This window comes from Nicotiana sylvestris, chromosome 4 (genome assembly GCF_000393655.2).
Source record: "Nicotiana sylvestris chromosome 4, ASM39365v2, whole genome shotgun sequence".
In the NCBI taxonomy this organism is placed as follows: domain Eukaryota; kingdom Viridiplantae; phylum Streptophyta; class Magnoliopsida; order Solanales; family Solanaceae; genus Nicotiana; species Nicotiana sylvestris.
Genome location: NC_091060.1, coordinates 71021021 through 71043216, shown reverse-complemented (window position 1 = coordinate 71043216; position 22196 = coordinate 71021021). Strand labels below are relative to the sequence as shown.

Here is a 22196-nt window from a genome sequence, read left to right as displayed (position 1 = left end):
TGAAGTAAATTCAAAGAAGTACAAGGTTTCATGTGGCAACTGCGGAGTAGAAGGACATAACATAAGATCTTGCAAGAATGCTCCCAAAAAGAAATAAAATTTTATGTAGTAAACTGAATTTTTCATAAAAATTGCTGATGAGTTCAGGAGAATTATATTTGATGTGTAATAGTTTAGGCACCTTCAACTCTTAATGTAGTTAGTTTGAAATTGTTTTGTTTAATTAGTATTCTGTATTGAGTTAATACTTTCATAGCTTGATTGGTTTGTGAATGATTTCTATATATATAATACACAGTTGTTTTATTATCTCTAGCACCCATCGATAGTTGTTAATGATCCTTACAATTTATCTACAAAAAAACTACAAAATAACTACATAATCTGGAGTTGACAGAGTAACTACATAATAATCAAGTTGAAAAGGAGTTAACCAGTAGCAATAATTAGATCAAGTACTGTTTACTTTCAACAAGTGAATATAAAAACAACAGAATATTTCCCCATTGTTCGAACTAGTATACTGGATAAAATAAAAATATAAAGGGTAAAATAATTCACGCACAAATCTGCTACAATTAAATTTCAACAATCTTATTCATAAACTTGTCTACTATCTTTCTACAAAACTAGCTGCAATTAAATAATTTAACTACATGTTCCATACAAAATATTGCAACTAATTCTTCTTCTTCCAAATTTGTGTTTTCTCGTTCACAACTGGTGCACCTTTTTTCCTTGCTAATCTGCTAGTTACCTAACTTTCACTAATTGCACCATTCTCTTGCTTCTTCCTAGCGTAGTCCCACAGTAGTGCTCCATAGCGTCTACGATATTGCACCAATCTTTTATTAATACACTGCTCCAATCTAAAAAAACAACATATCTACATTTGTCATACAATATATCTACAATATATCTATAACTACATAATACAGTTAAAAACAAAAACAATATAACTACAATTTTTTTACAATATATCTACAAGTTTAAACAGATTCAGAAAACTACAACTAATCTTCTACAAGTTTAATGACAGGTTCATCTTCTACAAAATCATCATCAAAATCTATCTCTTTGCCTTTCCTTTTCGCTGAATTGATTTGCCTCGAAGATTCACCAGCATCAAAATCATGGTTTTGTTTAGTTCTAGCTTCTGCCCTAGCTTGACGAGGGGAAAGCCTATGCTTCTTCTCTTCATTTGCATGAGCAGATTTTTCATGCTTTTTCGGTGAATGTGGTGATAAAACACCCAAATCGAAAGAAGGAACATCTGCTTCTTTAACTTTTTTAGGGTTGTTCTTTGAAGCTCTGTCCTTCTTCATTGAAAATCTTTGAAGCTGGGCGTTAATGGGTGAATGAACTTTGAAGAATAGTAGAAATTTTGACTTATTTTAGAAGAAAGAACTTGAGAATAGACGTTAATGGAGGGGTTACAGATTTTCGCTGGTTTTAGAAGAGGAATTGTGGGTGATTGAAGAGGAAATCGTGGGGTGTGGTTTGATACGTGGGCGAGAGGGTGGGATTTGGAGAGAGAAGTGTGGGGGAGTGGGAATATACAGTAGAGTTAAATTAGGAGACTAATTAATACCATTAAAACCCCTAATATGTACATAAGTGGTAATTAGGTATATAAAAGGTAATTATATTAAAAGTTAAGCATGACGGGTAATATAGTTTGCTAAATGGCATAGGAATGTAAAAATTCCTATTTTTTATAGCTCATTCTGACCTATAAAGTAGCCTAAATACAATCCATGAAACTCAAGGGATCTCGACCCAATTTATCTAAAAATTTACTTAGTTGTCCCAATTTAACTTTTTTTTTTGTATTTTCAATTTTCTCCCCCCAAACCCCCTCAATTTTTTTTACTTTTATTTTATGTATTTTTAATTTTCTATTTTCTCTTTTTTCTACACCACCCACCCACCCTACCCCTACCCCCCCCCCTCCCCCGCCTTGCAAACCACTTTAATTTTTTTTTCTTTTCAATTTTCTGCACCATCCACCCATCCCAATCTCCCCCCCCCCTAAATATTTTTCAACTTACACATTTTAAATACTAATTTATTATTTAAGAAAATACATTTTGATTCTCAAAATACTAATAGTATTTATTTACCTTTTAGGTGTATAAAAGGTAAAAAGTTTTGTTTATGCAAGATAAGCATGGTTCTAAATCATGGGTCAAGTTGGGCAGGTTGGGCTATGACCCATTGTTTAGCCCATCTTGACCCAACCCATCTTAGCCCAAGTACACTTTGGGTTGGGTTGGGCAATGACTCATTTATTGACCTAATCTATCTTGGCCCGCCAAATTCAACCCAACTCACATATTTGTCACCCCTGCCTGGAAGTATGTTTCACTTTCAATCAATTTTGCTCATATCTTCTTTCTCCTTTTTTCTTTGTTCTTTCATCCCTTTGGGTTTCTTTTGGGTTTTCTTCACCATTGTTACATACGAAATTTAATGTTTTTTCTACGTCTTTTTCTTTTTTCTTTACAATCTTTTTTTCCCTATGTATTCTTTTGGCTAATTATAAAGTTCAATGGCTGTTGTAAATTCTCTTTGCCCGTTTCCTTTCTCATTTTTCTCGGATTCTTTTTCTCTTGTTTAAATTTTTTCCCTATCTTAATTTGGGTTTAATAACGCCCAACTATGCCTTTTAAAGGACAAAGCGGTCGCTGCAAATATAATCCGATTTTAAGTCCGGAATCGAATCCTCAGGGAACTAACCTATCTATTACACTCTACGACAATGTTATTATCAACTCAATCAATCTCTAGATGCAAGATTTTTTGATAAATAAAGGTTGGTTTTTTTTGTTTAACTACTTCAACTACTATTAAAAACAAAAGTAAGCTAAAACAAAGATAATTCAATGGTAAAAAGGTCTAGGGCAGTGATTTTCCTAATTGTTAATTTAGGTCTTGACTCTTCCGCTATAATCTCATCGTAATACTCTATGAGGATTAAGAGTTATAGGTTATCGTAATTATCTCTCGATCAATTACAATAATTTACTAGAGCATTCTCTCGAACTACTCTAGCTGACAATAGTTATGCAACTCTAAATTATCCCACCAAAGTTTTGTTATCTCTAAACCCACTTTTAAGTTCAAGTAATGAATCTCTTCAATTACCCAAAAGTGGTGTTGTTCAACAGCTATCTAACCTAATATTCTCTCTCAAGCAATATAAGGTAATCAGACACGATTAATCAAGGTCCCATTCAATTAATCACCATACAAAATGTAGTTGAACAATCATATCATAAATCCGGCTCGATTATAACAACTTGAGTCAAAACTTCAACCAACAATTGGTTCCATCAACCCTAGATAAGTATTTAGCTACTCATAACAAAATAAGAGAAAACTACTAAATTGTTCATAATGTAAAATTGCAAGAATTAAAAGGAGATAGAAAAACTCTAATGTTTGGTTGATCTTCTCACTCTTGTTCTTGCCTCCAAAAGTAGTCTAAATTCAGCTTAGCACAATCTTGGGCGAGTTTCTAAAGCATATAAGAGTTTTACAAAAGTTTTCCCTATTTTACACTTTGGTCCTCAAACTTTCCAGCAGCGTGAACAGTGCATCGCGGTCGACCGTGGTGAATGCTGACCTTTCTGCCTTACGTTGTTAATCTACCATGGTTCACGCGGTGCCACCGCGGTCGCAGTGGTCTTCTTGCCCAGGCCATTTATGCTTCTTTATGTTCGGGTACTTCTCGAGTGGGCGTTTTTCTTCACATTATCGCCTCCAAAATACTCCATGTTGCTTCCTCTCATATAATATTCCTTGCTAAACAAAAGAACACTATTTAGAGTATTTTGTTGGCAATTTATCTATAAAACAACAACAAAGTATGGTCATATTAAGGTGTAAATATCAACTATATAGCCTACTATCAATACCCCACACTTAAATCATTGCTAGTACTCGAGCAATCCACCACAATCCATCAAAATTCCTTCCCTAAGCTTTTCCTTTACGACTCACACCATGAACATTTTACAAAAGTTGTACCTAGTAGTGAACAACCTTTACCTCAAGAGTCAAACCTTTTATGCCATGCAACATCAGCACTTACTGAAACCACTCTATAGAAGAGTCAAGACTTACCTTTCCTTCGTGAATCACATGCCCTCACATCATAGAAGAGAGTAGTTCCACATATGATGATAATTAGAACAAGTAGGAACTAAGATAGACAAAATTCGCTCACTCTCAGAAAGAACGTTCACATGCCACAAAGATGCACCATAGGCTTGCCCGTAGTGTAATACTTTACTAATTGAGCCCATTCAGTCTAAGATCAATAGGACTTTACTTGGTTGTAATGTAGGCTAAGGGACGGGTAGGATATATTTAGATATAGTGACTAACCTCCCTAAGCACTTTTAATACAATTACATTAAACTTAAAGATCATAGTTGTGCCAACCAAAAACACTCCACCTCATTTGTTTAAAACATCCTCATCCATTAGGTGCAATTTGTACAAGCCACCACTTATCAACCATTATAATTATTTATAACCCATATTTTTTTTACTTTTTTTTTCGTGGTGCTTTTTCTTTTATGCTTCAAAATTCCACACCTTTTCTCTATCTCAATGGTTCCACTCAAAAACCAAATCACCACCCCACGCTTTTGCTTTTGCATATTTCCACTATCATTCAAGTGCTTATTGGGAGGTAAAAGGGTTCAAACGACAAACTATTCAAATAATTGGGTAAGGTTGGCAATGTGGTTGCCAAAGAAATAGGCTTATAGGCTCAACGAGGTTAACTAAGATGTATTGCAATCAGGTGGGTTTACTTTATATGTCTGGCTCAACAAAGAAATGCCTATATCACTTCTAAAACTGAAAGAAACTACTATTTCGCTTTACAAACACACAGGACAAGTTCTAGGCATCAAATATGAAACATGGAACACAGTAAAACTCACACACACATGGCACATGACTCACTCTGGATTGGTTTATCAAGACATTCTCTTTTGAGTGTTCAAGTTAGATACAAATGTACAATTTTAAGGTACTATAACAGGATTCAACCAATGAAGCTAGGCGTTATACTCTAGTGTCTATTGTGCTCAGGTGTATCAACGCTAAGGGTTTTCCTTCGAATTTAGCTCGTAGCCCATTAGTCCTACTCTAAAAACTAAAAAGAACAAAAATAAATAAAAACTACCTATACCCGGTTCAAGCTAAACCCTTGGAAAAGAACCGTGACCCAAAGAAAAATCAAGAGGGAGTTACTACACTACCTAAAAATAAAATAAAAAAAACTTTTTGGTCTTTTCTCTAGGCTAACTTCCCTCAAGAAAATTGTCTAAAAGATCCGTCATCAGGAAGAGTCTCCATATTCCAATTTTTTTTCTCGACTTAGTCGCTCAAGAATCCCGCCGAAAGAGATCCGTCGTCGGGACAAGTCACTTACTATTTTAACTTTCCTAATGAACTTATTACTCTAACATCAAAACAATCAAAGCAAGACAAAACAAACAAAATCAAACAGTCAATTGTTACAATTACAAACATACAATGAAGTATCCCCACCCCACACTTAAAATGAAGACATGTCCCCATGGCTTAAAAACTTAAAGAACAGTGAGGTTAAGGAACTTCCCTGAAGGCTCACTCCTGATCGGAGACAGTGACTGGGTTCACGTTGCACGCACGTCCCAGCACTCTCAACCAGCCCAAGAATTTCTTCTCCGACTTCACTTGCCTCACAGCCACCGCATCAATACGGGCACCCAAATCAGTGACTAAGGTACACAACCCAGCCATATCCTGCTCCAAAGCTGTCATACGGGTGCTCCGGCGTGGCTGTGATGGGCCTGCCACATCAACTCTCGGAGGAGGAGGAACCGCAGCTACCTCAGCATCATCATCATTATCATTAGTTGAATCATCATCAGAGTCATCAACATTCATCACCGGCTCTCATCCAATTCCGATTTTTTTTCGCCCGGAACGGGGTTTCTAGTGGCAATCTCCCATCAACCTGAGGGTCTTCAGGGACTCTAGAAATACGGCACAACCGGGTGATCAGCGAAGGGAAGTAGTGGCCCTTGGTTAGCTCAGGTAATCTAATGAACATCTCTTCATGGATGAGCCGGGCCACATCAAAATCACTGTGGGACATGAAACAGTGGATTGCGGATGCCCGTGGTAGATTAACATCTATCGTATTGCTGGATGGCAACAATCGACTGTTGACAATGGTGAGCTAACACTTAGCCTCCCAATTCAGACAGTGGGAGTTGAGAGTAATCTTGTGCTTGATCCATAGGTGTTATCCATCCGGCACACAGATAGTATCAAGAAGAGTTCCCCACAAGGACCGTGTACCGCTAAAAGTACGATAAGGATCAAATTCACCCCGAAACACTGGCAGCCTGTATACCCTTGCGGATGGTGTTGAGGGTTGCGTTTATCGGGGTATTGCGCATCGTTACAACCCCATTCTCATGATCTGGCAAGTTCGCATAGAACTCCCTTACTAGTTGAACATTAGCCTCCTCCGGTACCTCGAAGAAGATGTCCAGATGACACCGCCTCAGCTCATTAAACATATTGGGGCATTCCACCTCCAAAGTCGTGCGATCAATGTGCACCTCATGTTGTAACTTCTTAGCTACTTTCTGGTTGTACCTATCCTACGCTGCTATGGATACAAACCGAGTGCTATCGAACTGAGGTGCGCTGGCTTGGCTCCTAGCTCGTGAGGAGCCTCCCGGTCCAGTAGTGGAGGGCCCTGTGTTTCGTCTCTTTCGAGCTGAACTCATTGCACCTGTCAAATAACCAAACGCCTATTAGTGAGTGCATAAAATATGTGACTATGGATGGTTACTCAGACTTCATCATAACCATGTCACAATAGCTCCTTATATCTCTATTGCAGCAATTCCCAAACACCTTGTGGGCGGGGCATTATCCAAACACATTTAGCCCTCATGAGTCTATCAAAACTCCTCCCAAATCAAGTATACAACTATACCAATACACTACACACTTGTGTCATTCAATCACCCGCCAACAAACACCATTCCAAACATTAATTACACAGCCCCTTCACCAAACATTCTCATAAACGAAATTAAAATAGAAAAAACAAGGAGAAGAAACTACAAAAAAATTTACTACAATTACAGTACCATATCAACATAAAACTACATAAGCTACAACACAATACAACACAAAGCCAGAGAAAAGAGAGAGGAGAGGTAAGTACATACCTTAGTTGAAGAATGGGTGAGAGGAATGGCGGTGTGGGATGTTGATATGAGTGAAGAAGAAGGAGAAGAATAAGGGATTTGGGGCTTAGGGTTGTGAAGAGAGGGAGATGAAGAATTATAATGAGGGGGGTGGGTGTCGGTTGTTTTGATATTTGGGGGAGGGATTTTTTGTTATAATAGGGGATTATTAAGTTAAAAGAAGAGGAAAATAATAAGTAAAGCGGAAAAAAAAAATTAAAATACCTGGTACCCCCGCGGTCGGCCGTGGTGGGTTTAAAATTTTGGGGCAGAATGTTCACACCTCACCGCGGTCGCGGTGGGATGAAAAATCTGTGGCAGAATGTTTCCTTCCACCGCGGTTCATCGCGGTCGCAGTGCTGGCGTTGTTTTTTTTTATATGAAGTTACATGAACATACTAACAACACACTCGTGGGTTGCCTCCCACGCAGTGCCTGATTTAATGTCGCGGCACGACGCAAGCATTTGATCATCACTCCTCATTCGCGTACTGGGGCTCTGCCAAATGGACTACCACTCTATACCTTTTTTCTTCAGCCATTCCAAGGTAATGTTTCAACATTTGCCCATTTACTGTGAACTTGTTTGTCCCATCTTCTGATTCAATCTCTACAGCTCCACTTAAGAACATTTGCACCACTCTAAAGGGTCTTGACCATCGGGACTTTAACTTACCCAGAAACAATCTCAACCTCGAGTTGTATAACAACACTAGATCTCCGGGTTTGAAGTTTCGATCCAAGATGTGCTTATCATGCATTAATTTCATCCTTTCTTTGTATAATCTAGCACTCTCAAAGGCCTGGAACCTGAATTCCTCGAGCTCATGTAACCCAGTGATTCTGTTAGTACCTGTTGTCTCCATGTCTAAGTTTAACTGCCGCAATGCCCAAAGTGTTTTATGCTCTAGCTCAACTGGGAGGTGGCATTCCTTGCCAAGAACCAACTTGTATGGTGACATACCAATTGGGGTTTTGAAGGCTGTGCGGTACGCCCACAATGCATCATCCAATTTCTTTGCCCAGTCAGTCCTTGTTGCGTTCACTATTTTTGTGAGGACACTTTTAATCTCCCTGTTGGACACTTCAACTTGCCCGCTCGATTGTGGGTGGTACGGGGTGGTCACTTTATAACGAACTCCATATTTTTTCAACAGTCGTGCGAATGCTCTATTGCAGAAATGGGTTCCGCCATCACTGAGTATAGCTCTTGGGGTACCAAAACGTGTGAAAATGTTCTTCTTTAGAAAGCCTAGTACCCCTTTAGCATCATTGGTCGGAAGAGCCACTGCTTCGACCCACTTGGAGACATAGTCAATTGCTACCAATATGTACTTGTTACCATACGATCTAACGAATGGCACCATGAAGTCAATCCCCCACATGTCAAAAATCTCCACCTCTTGAATTGTGGTCATTGGCATCTCGTGTCTACGAGATATGTTGCCAGTTCTTTGGCATTCATCGCAGCTTTTAACCCAAGCATGGGCATCCTTGAACAGAGTAGGCCAGTACAAGCCTGACTCCAACACCTTAGCTGCTGTTCGAATTCCTCCAAAGTGTCCACCATATGGTGAAGCATGGCAAGCCTGCAAAACAGAATGTTGATCTTTCTCGGGGATACACCGTCAGATCATGTTATCTACACATATTTTAAACAACAGAGGTTCATCCCAATAATAATACCGACAATCACGAAAGAACGTTTTCTTTCGTATTGAGGAGAGTTCGTAAGGTGCAATACCACTTGCTAAATAATTAGCAATATCAGCATACCATGGTGCCTCCTCCATTATCATTGCCAGTAACTGTTCATCCGGGAATGTCTTTGTTTTATCCTCAACCTCTACCTTCTTTTCAGCTCCTTCCAACCGTGAGAGATGGTCAGCTACTTGGTTCTCTATCCCTTTTCTGTCACATATCTCCAGATCGAATTCTTGCAACAGAAGAACCCAACGAATCAAGCGTGGCTTTGACTCCTTCTTTTCTACTAGGTACCTAATTGCTGCATGGTCAGTGTAAACAATAACCTTCGAGCCAATCAAGTATGCCCTGAATTTGTCGAATGCAAAAACGACAACCAACATTTCATTTTCCGTCACGGTGTAATTGAGTTGTGCACCGCTTAGCATTCTGCTTGCATAGTAAATCGGGTGCATCAGTTTATCCTTTCGCTGCCCCAAAACTGCTCCTATGGCATAGTCACTTGCGTCGCACATGAGCTCAAATGGCTGCTCCCAGTTGGGTGCAACAATGATGGGTGCAGTCACCAATCGCTTCTTCAGCTCCTCAAATGCCAACCTGCAATCATTAGAAAACACAAAAGGGTGATTCTTTTCAAGGAGTTTGCATAATGGATTAGCAATTTTGGAGAAATCTTTTATGAATCGCCTGTAGAACCCGGGTGCCCAAGGAAACTTCTCATCGCCTTGACTGAAGTGGGCGGTGGTAGTTTTTCAATCACGTCAACCTTAGCATGGTCGACCTCAATTCCTTTACTGGACACTCGATGCCCCAAGACTATCCCTTCTTGTACCATAAAATGGCAATTCTCCCAATTCAATACTAAATTTGTTTCCACACATCTTTTGAGCACTCTTCTTAAGTTGTGAAGACAGTCCTTGAATGAATCTCCCACCACAGAGAAATCATCCATAAAGACCTCCATAATATCCTCCACCATGTCTATGAAAATGGCTAACATGCACCATTGAAATGTCGTCGGTGCATTGCAAAGCCCAAAAGGCATTCTCCGAAAGGTGAAGATGCAATATGGACAAGTAAGGATGTTTTCTCTCTATCTTCGGGGGCTATTGATATCTGATTGTACCCCAAATATCTATCCAAGAAACAAAAGTGCGATCGCCCGGCCAGCCTGTCCAACATTTGGTCAATGAAAGGCAAAGGGAAGTGGTCTTTCAGGTGGTTGTGTTCAATTTTCGGTAATCCATGCAAATCCGCCATTTCGTGACTGTACGAGTTGAGATCAACTCATTGTTCTCATTTTGCACAATAGTCATTCCCCCTTTTTCGGCACACATTGGACAGGGCTGACCCAATTGCTATCAGAGATGGGGAAGATGATTCCCGCATCTAACCATTTGATCACTTCCTTCTTTACTACCTCTTTCATGTTCGGGTTCAGCCTTCGTTGATGTTCTCTGGAAGGTTTATACCCTTCTTCCAAGAGAATCTTGTGCATATAGAAGGCTGGGCTGATACCCTTTATGTTTTCCTTAGTCCAGCCAATGACAGTCTTACTTTCCTGCAATACCTATAAGAGCTGTTCTACCTGCACATCTAGCAAACCGGATAATATAATAACAGGCAAAGTAGAATCAGGGCCTAAGAAAACGTACCTGAGGTGAGCTGGGAGCGGCTTCAGCTCCAGCTTGGGTGGTTCCTATATTGATGGCTTTACTGGAGGTGTAGCCCTTTTTTCTAACTCAAGGGACTCGAACTGAGGTTCCCTTTTCTAGAATCCTTGGCCTTCAAGTGCCATGACCCACTCAGCTAACCCTTCACCATCCACCTCTTCTAAATTTGTCAGATATGCCTCCAATGGATCTTTAGAAGTCAGGGTCACATCATCTTCTTGCAGGATCACATCCACTGCCTCCACTAGAGAGCAATTAGCATATTCACTGGGTCTCCTCATAGATTGATGAACATTGAATATGACTTCTTCATCGTTCAGTTTAATTTTTAATTCCCCTGTCTCACAATCAATCAGTGCTCTCCCAGTGGCCAAAAATGGCCTACCTAAAATGATAGGTATCTCCCCATCTACCTGATAGTCCAAAATAACAAAGTCTGCAGGGAACACGAACTTCCCCACTTGCACCAACACATCATCAAGAATCCCAGTAGACCTTTTTACCGTGCGCTCAACCAGCTGCAGCAGCATCGAAGTCGGTCTAGCTCTGCCAATGCCCAGTTTGGTGTATACAGCCAGAGGCATCAAATTATGCTGGCTCCCAAATCACATAATGCCTTTGCAAAGGCATAACTCCCAATCGTGCATGGAATAGTGAAGCTACCTGGGTCAGACATCTTTTGAGCTATCGGTCTGGTCACTACTGCGTTTCAGGTCTGCATCAGAGTCACTGTGGATAGGTACTGAAAATCAAACTTCCATGACATTAGGTCTTTAATCATCTTCGTATAACCGGGCATCTCCCTCAAGTCATCCATCAAAGGAATATTCAACTGAATTTGATGCAACATCTCCATGAATTTCTTGTATTGATCTTCCTTCCTTTGTTTTACCAGTCTCTGAGGGAATGGTGCAGGTATCACCCTTGGTGCACTGCTTGTTGGCTTCTCTCTGTTGAGGTTCTATGGCACAAGAGGCACTACCTGTTCTGCAACTTGTTCATTTACCTTAGCCTTACCCTTTTCATCTTGACCCTGTTCAACCACCACTTCAGTCAGATTTGATGGTTCATCTACCTCTAGTGGAATTGGAGTGGCTGGCGTAGTCTCTTTGCTGGGTTGTGCAACCTCCTACTCTTTGTCTAAATCTCTCCCATTCCGAAGATTTACCTGCCATCAGCTGATTCGGGTTTTGCTCCTTAGGGTTAATATTTGTGTCCGCTGGCAATGTTCCCTGGGGGCGGTTGTTTAAAGCCATAGACAACTGCCTAACTGAGTTTCAATGTTCTTTATAGCTAAATCATGCACTGCCAACTTTTCTTGCATCTTACCATTTGTCCCAATGAGTTGCTGGAGCATCCCCCTGATCTCTACCATGTTGTTATCTTGCTGCTAAGGAAGTGGCTGATATGTCAACTATTGTTGGTTCTGCTATAGGTAGCCCTATTGTCTCTGGTGGTATGGCACCATTTGGCCTTGAACTTGCATGCCCCCAGGCTGAGGCATGTTGGGTCTGTATTGCTGATTTTGTGTCGGGCTCTACTGTTGTCCTCCTTGTCTCTGACCCCCAAAGTTGTTAACATAATTCATATCTTCCCTTGCCCCTTGCTTTTCACTTTCTCCGCTCCATGAACACACATAAGACTGATTAACATAGGGTGTACACAGTCCTCCATTTGTCGTGTCAACAATATGCACCTGTTTGGTACCTATCTCATCTATCTTCTTTGTCAAAATACTCATCTGAGTCATGAGTGTGGCCATGTTCTCTGCATGCGAATTATTTGGGTCAAGAGGAACTGCATGCACTATGGTGCCAATGTTGTACCTCTAGTCATCCACCCCGAATTCTGGGACATCTTGTCAAGAAGGACTTTGCACTCGGTGAATGTCTTACTCAAAAATGCACCTCCAGCTGAAGCATCCACATTGGCCTTTAGATTGTCAGCTAACCCCATGTAGAATCTCTGGCCAAGCATCTGGTCTGGAATGCCATGGTGAGGACACTTCACCAGCATCCCTTTAAATCTTTCCCAAGTTTCTTGCAAGGTCTCAGTCGGCTGCTGCTTGTACTGCAATATTTTATCAATCTGCCTTGTAGTCTTGTTGGGCGGGTAGAACTTATTCAGGAACTGCTTTACTAATTCCTCCCAGGTGACAATGGAATTGATTGGGAGCGAATTCAGCCAAGTTTGAGCTTCTCCAGTCATAGAGAACAGGAACAATAATAGCTTGATAGCTTCTGGGGTCACATTTGGCTGCTTTTGAGTCACACAAATTGACAGAAAGTTTTTCAAATGTTGCTGAGGGTCTTCAATGTGTGACCCAAAGAACAATCCTTTATTCTGCAGCAGATGCAACATGTTGTTAGTGATCTGGAATGTTTTCGCTTGAATTGCGTGCGCAGCTATGGCAGTTGCCAGGTTGTCAGCTGTGGGTTGAGCCCAATCATAAAGTGCAGCTTCTGGCACAAGAGGTGCCACCACTCTAACGTTTAGGTTAGCTGGCTCATCCTTGATGTTTCCGTTCATGTTCTCTACGTCACCCATGTCAATTTCAAGCTGGTGTGGTTGTTGTGATTGTTGGATCCTCTTGTTGGCACAGTTCAATGCCCTGAATATTTTCTCGGGGTCTGAAAGTCCTTCAAACAGTTCTCCAGTCCTCGAAGAATTTCTAGGCATACACCTGAATTCCACAAGAGTTCAAATGTTAGAATTTCAATACAAATTGTTTAACACCTTTGGAAATTGATTTGAACTAATAATTTTAACACTACTTCTAAGTTGTAATAAATAACACCGTTAGTTCCCTGGCAACGACGCCAAAATTTGATAACGCCCAACTATGCCTTTTAAAGGACAAAGCGGTCGCTGCAAATATAATCCGGTTTTAAGTCCGGAATCGAATCCTCAGGGAACTAACCTATCTATTACAATCTACGACAATGTTATTATCAACTCAATCAATCTCTAGATGCAAGATTTTTGATCAATAAAGATTGAGTTTTTTTTAACTACTTCAACTTCTATTAAAAACAACAGTAAGCTAAAACAAAGATAATTCAATGGTAAAAAGGTTTAGGGCTGTTTTTTCCCAATTGCTAGTTTAGGTTTTGACTCTTCCGCTATAATTTTGTCGTAATACTCTATGAGGATTAATAGTTATGGGTTATCGTAATTATCTCTCGATCAACTACAATAATTTACTAGAGCATTCTCTCGAACTACTCTAGCTGACAATAGTTATGCAACTCTAAATTATCCCACCAAAGTTTTGTTATCTCTAAACCCACTTTTAAGTTCAAGTAATGAATCTCTTCAATTACCCAAAAGTGGTGTTGTTCAACAGCTGTCTAACCTAATATTCTTTCTCAAGCAATATAAGGTAATTAGACACGATTAATCAAGGGCCCATTCAATTAATCACCATACAAAACGTAGTTGAACAATCATATCATAAATCCGGCTCGATTATAACAACTTGAGTCAAAACTTCAACCAACAATTGGTTCCATCAACCCTAGATAAGTATTTAGCTAATCATAACAAAATAAAAGAAAACTACTAAATTGTTCATAATGTAAAATTGCAAGAATTAAAAGGAGATAGAAAAACTCTAATGTTTGGTTGATCTTCTCACTCTTGTTCTTGCCTCCAAAAGTAGTCTAAATTCAGCTTAGCACAATCTTGGGCGAGTTTCTAAAGTATATAAGGGTTTTACAAAAGTTTTTCCGATTTTACACTTTGGTCCTCAAACTTTCCAGCAGCGTGAACAGTGCACCGCGGTCGCGGCTAACCGCGGTCGACCGCGGTGAATGCTGACCTTTCTGCCTTACGTTGTTAATCTACCGCGGTTTACCGCGGTGGCCTTCTTGCCTAGGCCATTTATGCTTTTTTGTGTTCGGGTACTTCTCGAGTGGGCGTTTTTCTTCACATTATCACCTCCAAAACACTCCATGTTGCTTCCTCTCATATAATATTCTCTGCTAAACAAAAGAACACTATTTAGAGCATTTTGTTGGAAATTTATCTATAAAACAACAACAAAGTATAGTCATATTAAGGTGTAAATATCAACTATATAGCCTACTATCAAGGTTCTCTTCATGATTTTTAATTCTCCAATCTAATGACTGGTGTGTGTTAAATCGGGTAGTAAAACTGTATTTTTAAACTCTAAGCTTGCAGAGTTTTGGACTTTCGTGGGTTTCTGGGGGGTTTTCGCATACTTCTTGATTTTGCTATTATTGGATGTTGTGTGCTAAATCGGAACTATTTGCTAGGCGGCTTATAGCCTGTTTGACTAAGCTTCTTCCCAAACCAAAACTATTTTTTTCAAAAAGTGTTTTTCCCTCAATTTGAGAAATAACCAAGCTTTTCTTGGGAAAAAAGTGCTTTGCAGAAGTAGTTTTGAAAAAGCAGAAAAAAATAGTTTCTCTCCAGAAGCAGAAGCAGTTTTGACTTTTCTTTCTACCAAAAATGTCCTTTGAAAAATATTATATATACCAAAATATCCTTAATTAGTTTAAACTATTAAGTAATATAAAATGACTTTTGGGATGAAATTTCATATTTATTGAATGATTTTTTGATATATTTAAATTATCTTGAAAGAATAAAGTACTTTTCAATTTTATTTTTATATTTTACTTAAATAAAATAAAAAACTTAATTATTATCTTTAATAATAAATATTTGTAATTTTTTATCTACTTATATAATATTAACTACTAAGCAAATATCTTCGTGTCCTTATTTGTAATTTGAAACTTAAAAGCAATTTTTAAAAAACTTGCCAAACACAAATTATTGTTCAAAAGTCTTTTTCAAACTGATTAGCCAAACACAAACTATTTTTCTCCAAAACTACTTTTTCGAAAAGTATTTTTGAAAAAAAACACTTTTCAAAATAAGCTGATATTTCTAGCTTGACCAAAGAGGCTATTAATATAAGCGCATTCTTTTAGAAGTATACGCTTTATTGGGATAATAATGAAATTATTGTTCTCTGATTCAACTGGTGGATTTCTCTGATTAATAAATGGTCTTCAATTATTCCCGGTTAACAAGAAAATAAAAAGCACCCAAGAGTTTAGTTCTCAAATGATATTAGAATACGTGCTTTCTAATTTATAAGAGAACAACTAAGGTGAACTAGATGTTCTGGCTCTTTCCCTGGTTTTCCGCAATAGAATAGTTGTTGGGTTTGGGGGAGGAAACATGGGGTCTCGGGGAAGGGGAGGAGAGTAGCATAAAAAAATATTTTTTTAAAAGAATATTTTTTACTCTCTAACCAAACACTACAAAAAAAAATTTACTCATCAACCAAACAAGGAAAAAAAAGTGATAAAACCACTCATTTTCAAAACATTTTCTAGGATAAAAGATGTTCCCTTAATTTTGCACTATTTATTTTCATTCTTTTCACCCTTCTATTGTCTAAATGCACTTCTTAAAGGTAAAAGAACTGTTTGAATCTCCATCTGTTAACAAGCCTAATAACTGTAAAGTTGCACAAAGAAATATATAGAATATGTTATGATAATGTTTTCCATGGCTTGTGGCTGTACGGAAAATATTGTTTAGCTTAGGAAACGAACTTTCTTCAGATTCAATCGCTTATACGGTGAGATCTTCTCTTATAAGTCAACAAAGAAGCAAGGTATTATTATCAACGGAAAATAATTTCACCAACATGTATATAATATAAATATAAATGCAACTTGTTATTTGCAATCTTTCTTTGGACATGCAATGGCCCGATTCAAGAACCCATTCCTAACTACTTGTGTAAAAGCTCTTTCTTTCACCTACTGTCTCATAGCATTTAGACCTAAGAGCTCCTTCACCTACTGTCTGTCTCATAGCTCTTTTATATTAAACCTTTTCTAGACCAACTCATGGGACTGAGGAAGGCAGTTTCATAAGTACTATTTCACAGAAATGCCGCACTTTTTTGGGGGTTTAAGTCTCTGGTTTGGAAGGAAGGCATTAGGCATGTCAAGTGGAACTTCTAATATGAAGCAGTCTAAACAGAACACATCCCATATTATTCCACAATTTCATAGATAAATCATATAGTTTTTGTTATGTCATACATGATTATTCAAAGAATTAAAGAATCATCTGTCAGGGCTAATCTCTGAGGTATATGCAACTAAATCTTCCTAAGGATGACCGGACTAACAGTACTAAACTAGCATTTGAAGTGACTCAGATCGATTATCATTACAGTGATATCATCCCAACTACCCCTTGACACAGCTAGGTTTACAAGTTCTCTGCATGCAGCCACAAGCGCATTGGATGGTTGCTTCTTGTTCAAACCACTCTTTTCTTGAATTTTCATCTTCATCATCTTTGTTTGGTTCATTGTTGAAACTCGCCTTGCCTTTTTCGGAGGACTTTCATTTTCATTGCCAAATTCATCTTCACTGTTGACACTTTTCTTACAGCACGGCGAATGACTTTTCCTTCTGTTTGACTTGATTATGGGAACTCGTCGTAACTTTGAAGGACTTCTACTTAAACAATAAAATTCCTTTCCCTTTTCCACTGGAAGTTGCATTCTCTTTTCCCTTGGACAATACTGCATTATGATATCCACAGCCTCCTGATTGCCCACCTAAACAACAACATAACCAAATGAATTCAGCTAAAAATCTTACCAAGAACCACAATGGATACCCAAAAGTTATAGTAATCATCAAATTGTCTAATGACAGATTGGTAAATCCCCACACATAAAAAAGTACACCGGAAATTTGATATTATCATTGTATCATATGCCCTCAGATGAAGGATAATGTATTGCTAGAAGTGCTTTAAACTCGAGCACAAATCAGTACTACGCATTGTTCGTGCAAAAGCTTCCTCATCAATCAGAATCTATACATGTTTTCTCTTCTAACCTCATCCCAAAGACCATCAGAAGCTAAAACAAGGTATTCCATATCTGGTGCCAAAATGAGTGTTTTGGTGTCAGGTTTAGCTGGTACCCAATCCTTCAAATGAGAATCTCCAATGCTTCTGGTGACAGAGAGAACACCATGTACTCTCCAACCTCCTCTGTGAAGTTCAACATATCCTCCCTGCATCAAAAAAAGTTCGGAACGAGCAAGTATAATCAACAACTTCTCTCCTTAAATTCAAGTAGCCTGAGGGTAATATGATGTACCTTATCCTCTATTCTCTTCCGCTCATCCTCCCTCTCAGCTCTATGATCTATTGTGAGGGCTTCAGCAACTCCACTTCTGCATAGAACCGCTCTACAGTCTCCCAAATTTGAAACTATAATCTCCTTTCCTTCAATTAACGCCGTGATACAGCAAACACCACTGCCCAAACCCTGTTATATTCTCAGTGTGTAAAGAATTGTTAAACGAAAAGGACACAGTACAAAACTTCCCCTCATAGACAAAAAATGTCATTTACTCTTTACTCTTAACATAACAGACTCCAAATAACAAGAATATCTGCAATCTTGACTCCAAGAGAAGCAATTGCCTTTGAAATGAGATCAGAGATGGCTGATAGAATCTTAGCTGATTATGGTTCCACATTCTTATTCTGATTGCTCAAACTTTTAAAATCCTAATTTCTCTGATATTGGTACTACATCTACCCAGCTAAGAAAAGTCAAAAAACAAAGATCCAAAATTTGCAAGAATTCCAATATAGAAATTCGGGAAAGTTGTTCCTATTTTGTTCGCTAAAAAGAGCGAGAAATGTATGTTTAAAAGCCAATGGAAAAAGCAAGAAACAAGAGGGTTACCTGTTTCAAAAACCGCTGATCAGTTTTCAAATAAGCAGCCTCAATAGCTTTTTCTCTCGTCGTACTGGAACCATTGTCGAGCATTTCAAATACATACGAGTGTAAATTTTCTGCCACAAATTCTGCAGCTTTTCGCCCTCCGTGTCCATCATATACCCCAAAAAACCCCTACATTTTCAAGAACTACAAAAATTCAGTTCTTTCAACAACAACAATGACAATGCCTCAAAAATCCCAATCAAATTGGGGTCGGCTATACGAATTCCCACGGTCCAAGTAGCTCTATTTAGAAAATTCCAAGTCTTTCAAGAAAGAAACTTGAAACCATTTAATAATTAATCAAATCAAAAAATGAAGCATTTTTTTAGTTACCCTTTTGACATTTGAGCTAGAAATTATTTTGTGGGTATCCTCCATGATGGTTTTCTTGCCTTTGCGGCAGAAAAGGCCGACCCCATGACCACTGAAGCAAATGGGATGTTTTGTGACAGCTGCATCATTCTTGAAACACGGCTCTGAATTCACTCGAATCTCACACAACAAACTGGGGATCTCTATCTTAGGGGGTCTTTTCCGTTTCAAAGAACAGAAAGAATCAGCATTTATGTTCTGATTCTCATCAGTAGTGGCTATGTTATTGTTGTCATTCATTACTGTGGTTGTTGAAATGCCTTTCTGCATTTTGATTGTGAAACTCTGTGAATAAAGTTGAACTGAGACTGGAAGGTGGCTCCAACGGCTAGGAATGACAAAGTCGTTCAAAGCAGAATTAGAAGCAGTTTAAAGACTTTGTTTTAGAGCCGTTGGGCCAGGAGAGGGGGTGAGTAGTTTTTCGGGGGGGGGGGGTTTGCGGGGGGAGGGGGTAATTCCTAATTTGAAAACGTTTTTGTCACACGTAATACATATGAATTCGATTTTTTTCTTATTAAAATTTATTATTACTCCATGTGAGGTGTATTTATAAAGCTTTTTTACTTTAATTGCATAAATTCTTATTCACTTTGATAAATTAGAATGGGAAAAGCATTAGAAGGAAAAGGGAAAAAAAGGAATAGAAGAAAGAAATACGGAAGGTTAGGAAAGTAAAAATTGTGAATATTTCCTTCTCTGTTGTCAATTGCCCTTCTCTTGAGATTTATATAACTGTGGATTGAGTAATATGGTAGATAATAATTCACATAAAAAATAATACTATAGACTAAAAAATATTGTTATAAATGTAACATTCTATTTCAAATATAAGAAATGTTACAATTTTTGTAATTCCTCTTATTTTTCTTTTTGGAAATTAAATTTAAGGGCCTTCAAGTTTGATGTATTTAAGGGTATGAAGCTTGATCTTGAACTTGATGTAGTTTAATCCAAGAGCTTGAAGCTTGATCTTGAATTTGATGTACTTTGATCCAAGGGCTTGTAGCTTGATCTTAAACTTGATATATTAATCTTTAAATGCATAGAACGCCTTTTTTTATAGCAAATATACTACTTGGCTGGGCCTAGTGGCTAATTTTATTAATTAATAAAAAGAAGAACCACAAAGGGAAAAGTACAAGGGGGCAAAAGCAACAATAGTGTGTCATCTATTGCCTTGGAAAGATGATCATCCCTAAGCTCTTCCAACGTCTCTTGAGGGTGAAGTCTCACGAGGTTAAATGATCTCTTAGCCAAATGAGGTATCTCCCTACGGCAAAATAGATGACATCAGCTACTGATCTCGACCTTACCTTATAATTCTTATTGAGGCATGCAAACCTCTACTACTTATAAGAATGTAAAAAGTACGAGCTAGAAAGCTCCAAATACTCTATAATCATCACAGAGTTCATAACACACTCTATGATGATATTACATGCGATAATACTAGAAAATGAATGAATAAAAATATGAAGATTATGCGGCCGAGACCCTACTTCTCCAATCTTGTGACCTCTTTAAGTTGTAGCCCAATACAAATATGATAACTTGCATTGTCTTGTAATGATCCAACCGGATGTTTTGAGTTCTAGAGCTCCATTCTGCAAATTGAGGCTTCGAATAGGTTCATTTGATGTTCTATTTCTTGCGTGCATTGTTGGTTTTGGTTTTCGGGAGGTTCGGGGAGTTTCGGAAGGAGAATTCTCATTTCAAGAGGTTCTAAGTTGTTGGAGTTGACCAATAGTTGACTTTTGTATAAACGACTCTGGATTGGAGATTTGATGGTTCTATTAGCTTTATATGATAATTTTTGACTTGTATGTACGGTTGGTTTGGGTCTCAGGTGACCCGAGGTCATTTCGGAGATTCTAGTCGAAAGTTAGAAATTTGAGTTTAAGAACATTTGAGGATATTGAGTTTTTATGAATGATTCTTGATTTTTGATGTTATTCTGATGATTTGAACTTGCGAGCGAGTTTGTACGATGTTATTACACTTGTGTGGATGTTCGAATTAGAGCCTGAGGGGCTCGGGTAAGTTTCAGATAGGTTGCTGACTGATTTTGGCTTAACTGGTATCAGCTGGTGTAATTGGGCTGCAAGTCTCGCATTTGCGAAGTGCTAGCTCGTATTTGCGAACTGGGATGGGATTAGGCAGCTTCGCATCTGCGAATCTTTGTTAGAATTTGCGATGAGGGCTATGCATTTGTGAGTCATGTGTCACATTTGCGACACTGGGAGTCTGAGGCTACTTCGCAATTGCGAAGCCTGGGTCAGTTTTGCGGAAGGGGAATGTTACGAACCAAAATCCCAAGTGTCGTGATGGCGCCTATCATGATACTAGGCAAGCCGACAACTCACACATACCAACATCTTGAAATTTAAATTATGCAGAAATAAGCTTAAGTAAATAAAAATCTCATAAAACTGAATGAAAACGTCAAAGCTCAATACAGAATTTTTCAAAAACCCGGGTGTCACTAAGTACATGAGCATCTATACAAATACGTAGTTTGATTACACTATCTAAGAAAGCATAACTGAATACGTAAAACTGAGGGATAAGGGAGAAGAGTTAAGGTCTGTGGACGCCAAGGCAGCTACCTCGATAATCTCTGAACGGCTATAAAATCTGACATCAACAACCACCGTTCCCAGAAACACCTTGATCTGCACACGAAGTGCAGGGTGTAGCGCGAGTACAACCAACTCAACAAGTAATAAGTCTAACCTTTGGACTCATTCCGAAATATCCTTGGAACCGAACCAACTACTCCGACAAGTCACATAACGATAATTGAGCTTGAAATAAGCAGTAAATGGGGAGAACAGGGCTACACACTCAAAATGATCGGCCGGATCGTTATATCCTTCCCCTCTTAAATAAATGATCGTCCTCGAACGGCTCTAGAAACATACCCGGTGTCTCAAATAGGCGTGGATATCTGCTCTGCATCTCCCACTCAGTCTCCCAAGTAGCCTCCTCAACTGGCTGACCTCTCTACTACACCTTCACTGAAGCTATGTTCTTTGACCTCAACTTTCGAACCTGCCAATCCAAAATGGCCACTAGCTCCACCTCATAACTCAAATCACCATCCAACTGAACTGTACTGAAGTTCAAAACATGAGACGGATTGCTGACATACTTTCGGAGCATAGAAACATGAAATACTGGATGAACACTTGATAGACTAGGTGGCAGGGCAAGCTTGTAAGCCACCTCTCCAATCCTCTGAAGCACCTCAAATGGCCCAATATACCGAGGGCTCAACTTTCCCTTCTTCCCGAACCTCACAACACTCTTCATGGGTAAAACCTTGAGTAGTACCTTCTCTCCCACCATGTAAGCAACATCACA

General features: G+C 38.8%; 2 protein-coding genes across 2 annotated transcripts; both read right to left on the bottom strand.

The window, feature by feature from the left end:
* Positions 1–10749: 10749 nt before the first annotated feature.
* On the bottom strand, positions 10750–11235 carry LOC138889685 (uncharacterized). The gene has a single exon (XM_070173020.1). It carries the CDS (start codon positions 11233–11235, stop codon positions 10750–10752), a length of 486 nt encoding a protein of 161 aa, XP_070029121.1.
* A 5442-nt stretch (positions 11236–16677) lies between these two features.
* On the bottom strand, positions 16678–19160 carry LOC104246509 (probable protein phosphatase 2C 14). The gene is made up of 5 exons (XM_009802319.2): positions 18795–19160; positions 18423–18590; positions 17826–17996; positions 17560–17739; positions 16678–17273 (listed from the first exon to the last, which is right to left on the bottom strand). The coding sequence occupies exons 1-5, from the start codon at positions 19101–19103 to the stop codon at positions 16845–16847; spliced, it is 1257 nt and encodes a 418-aa protein (XP_009800621.1). The 5' UTR covers positions 19104–19160; the 3' UTR covers positions 16678–16844.
* Between the last annotated feature and the right edge of the window lie 3036 nt (positions 19161–22196).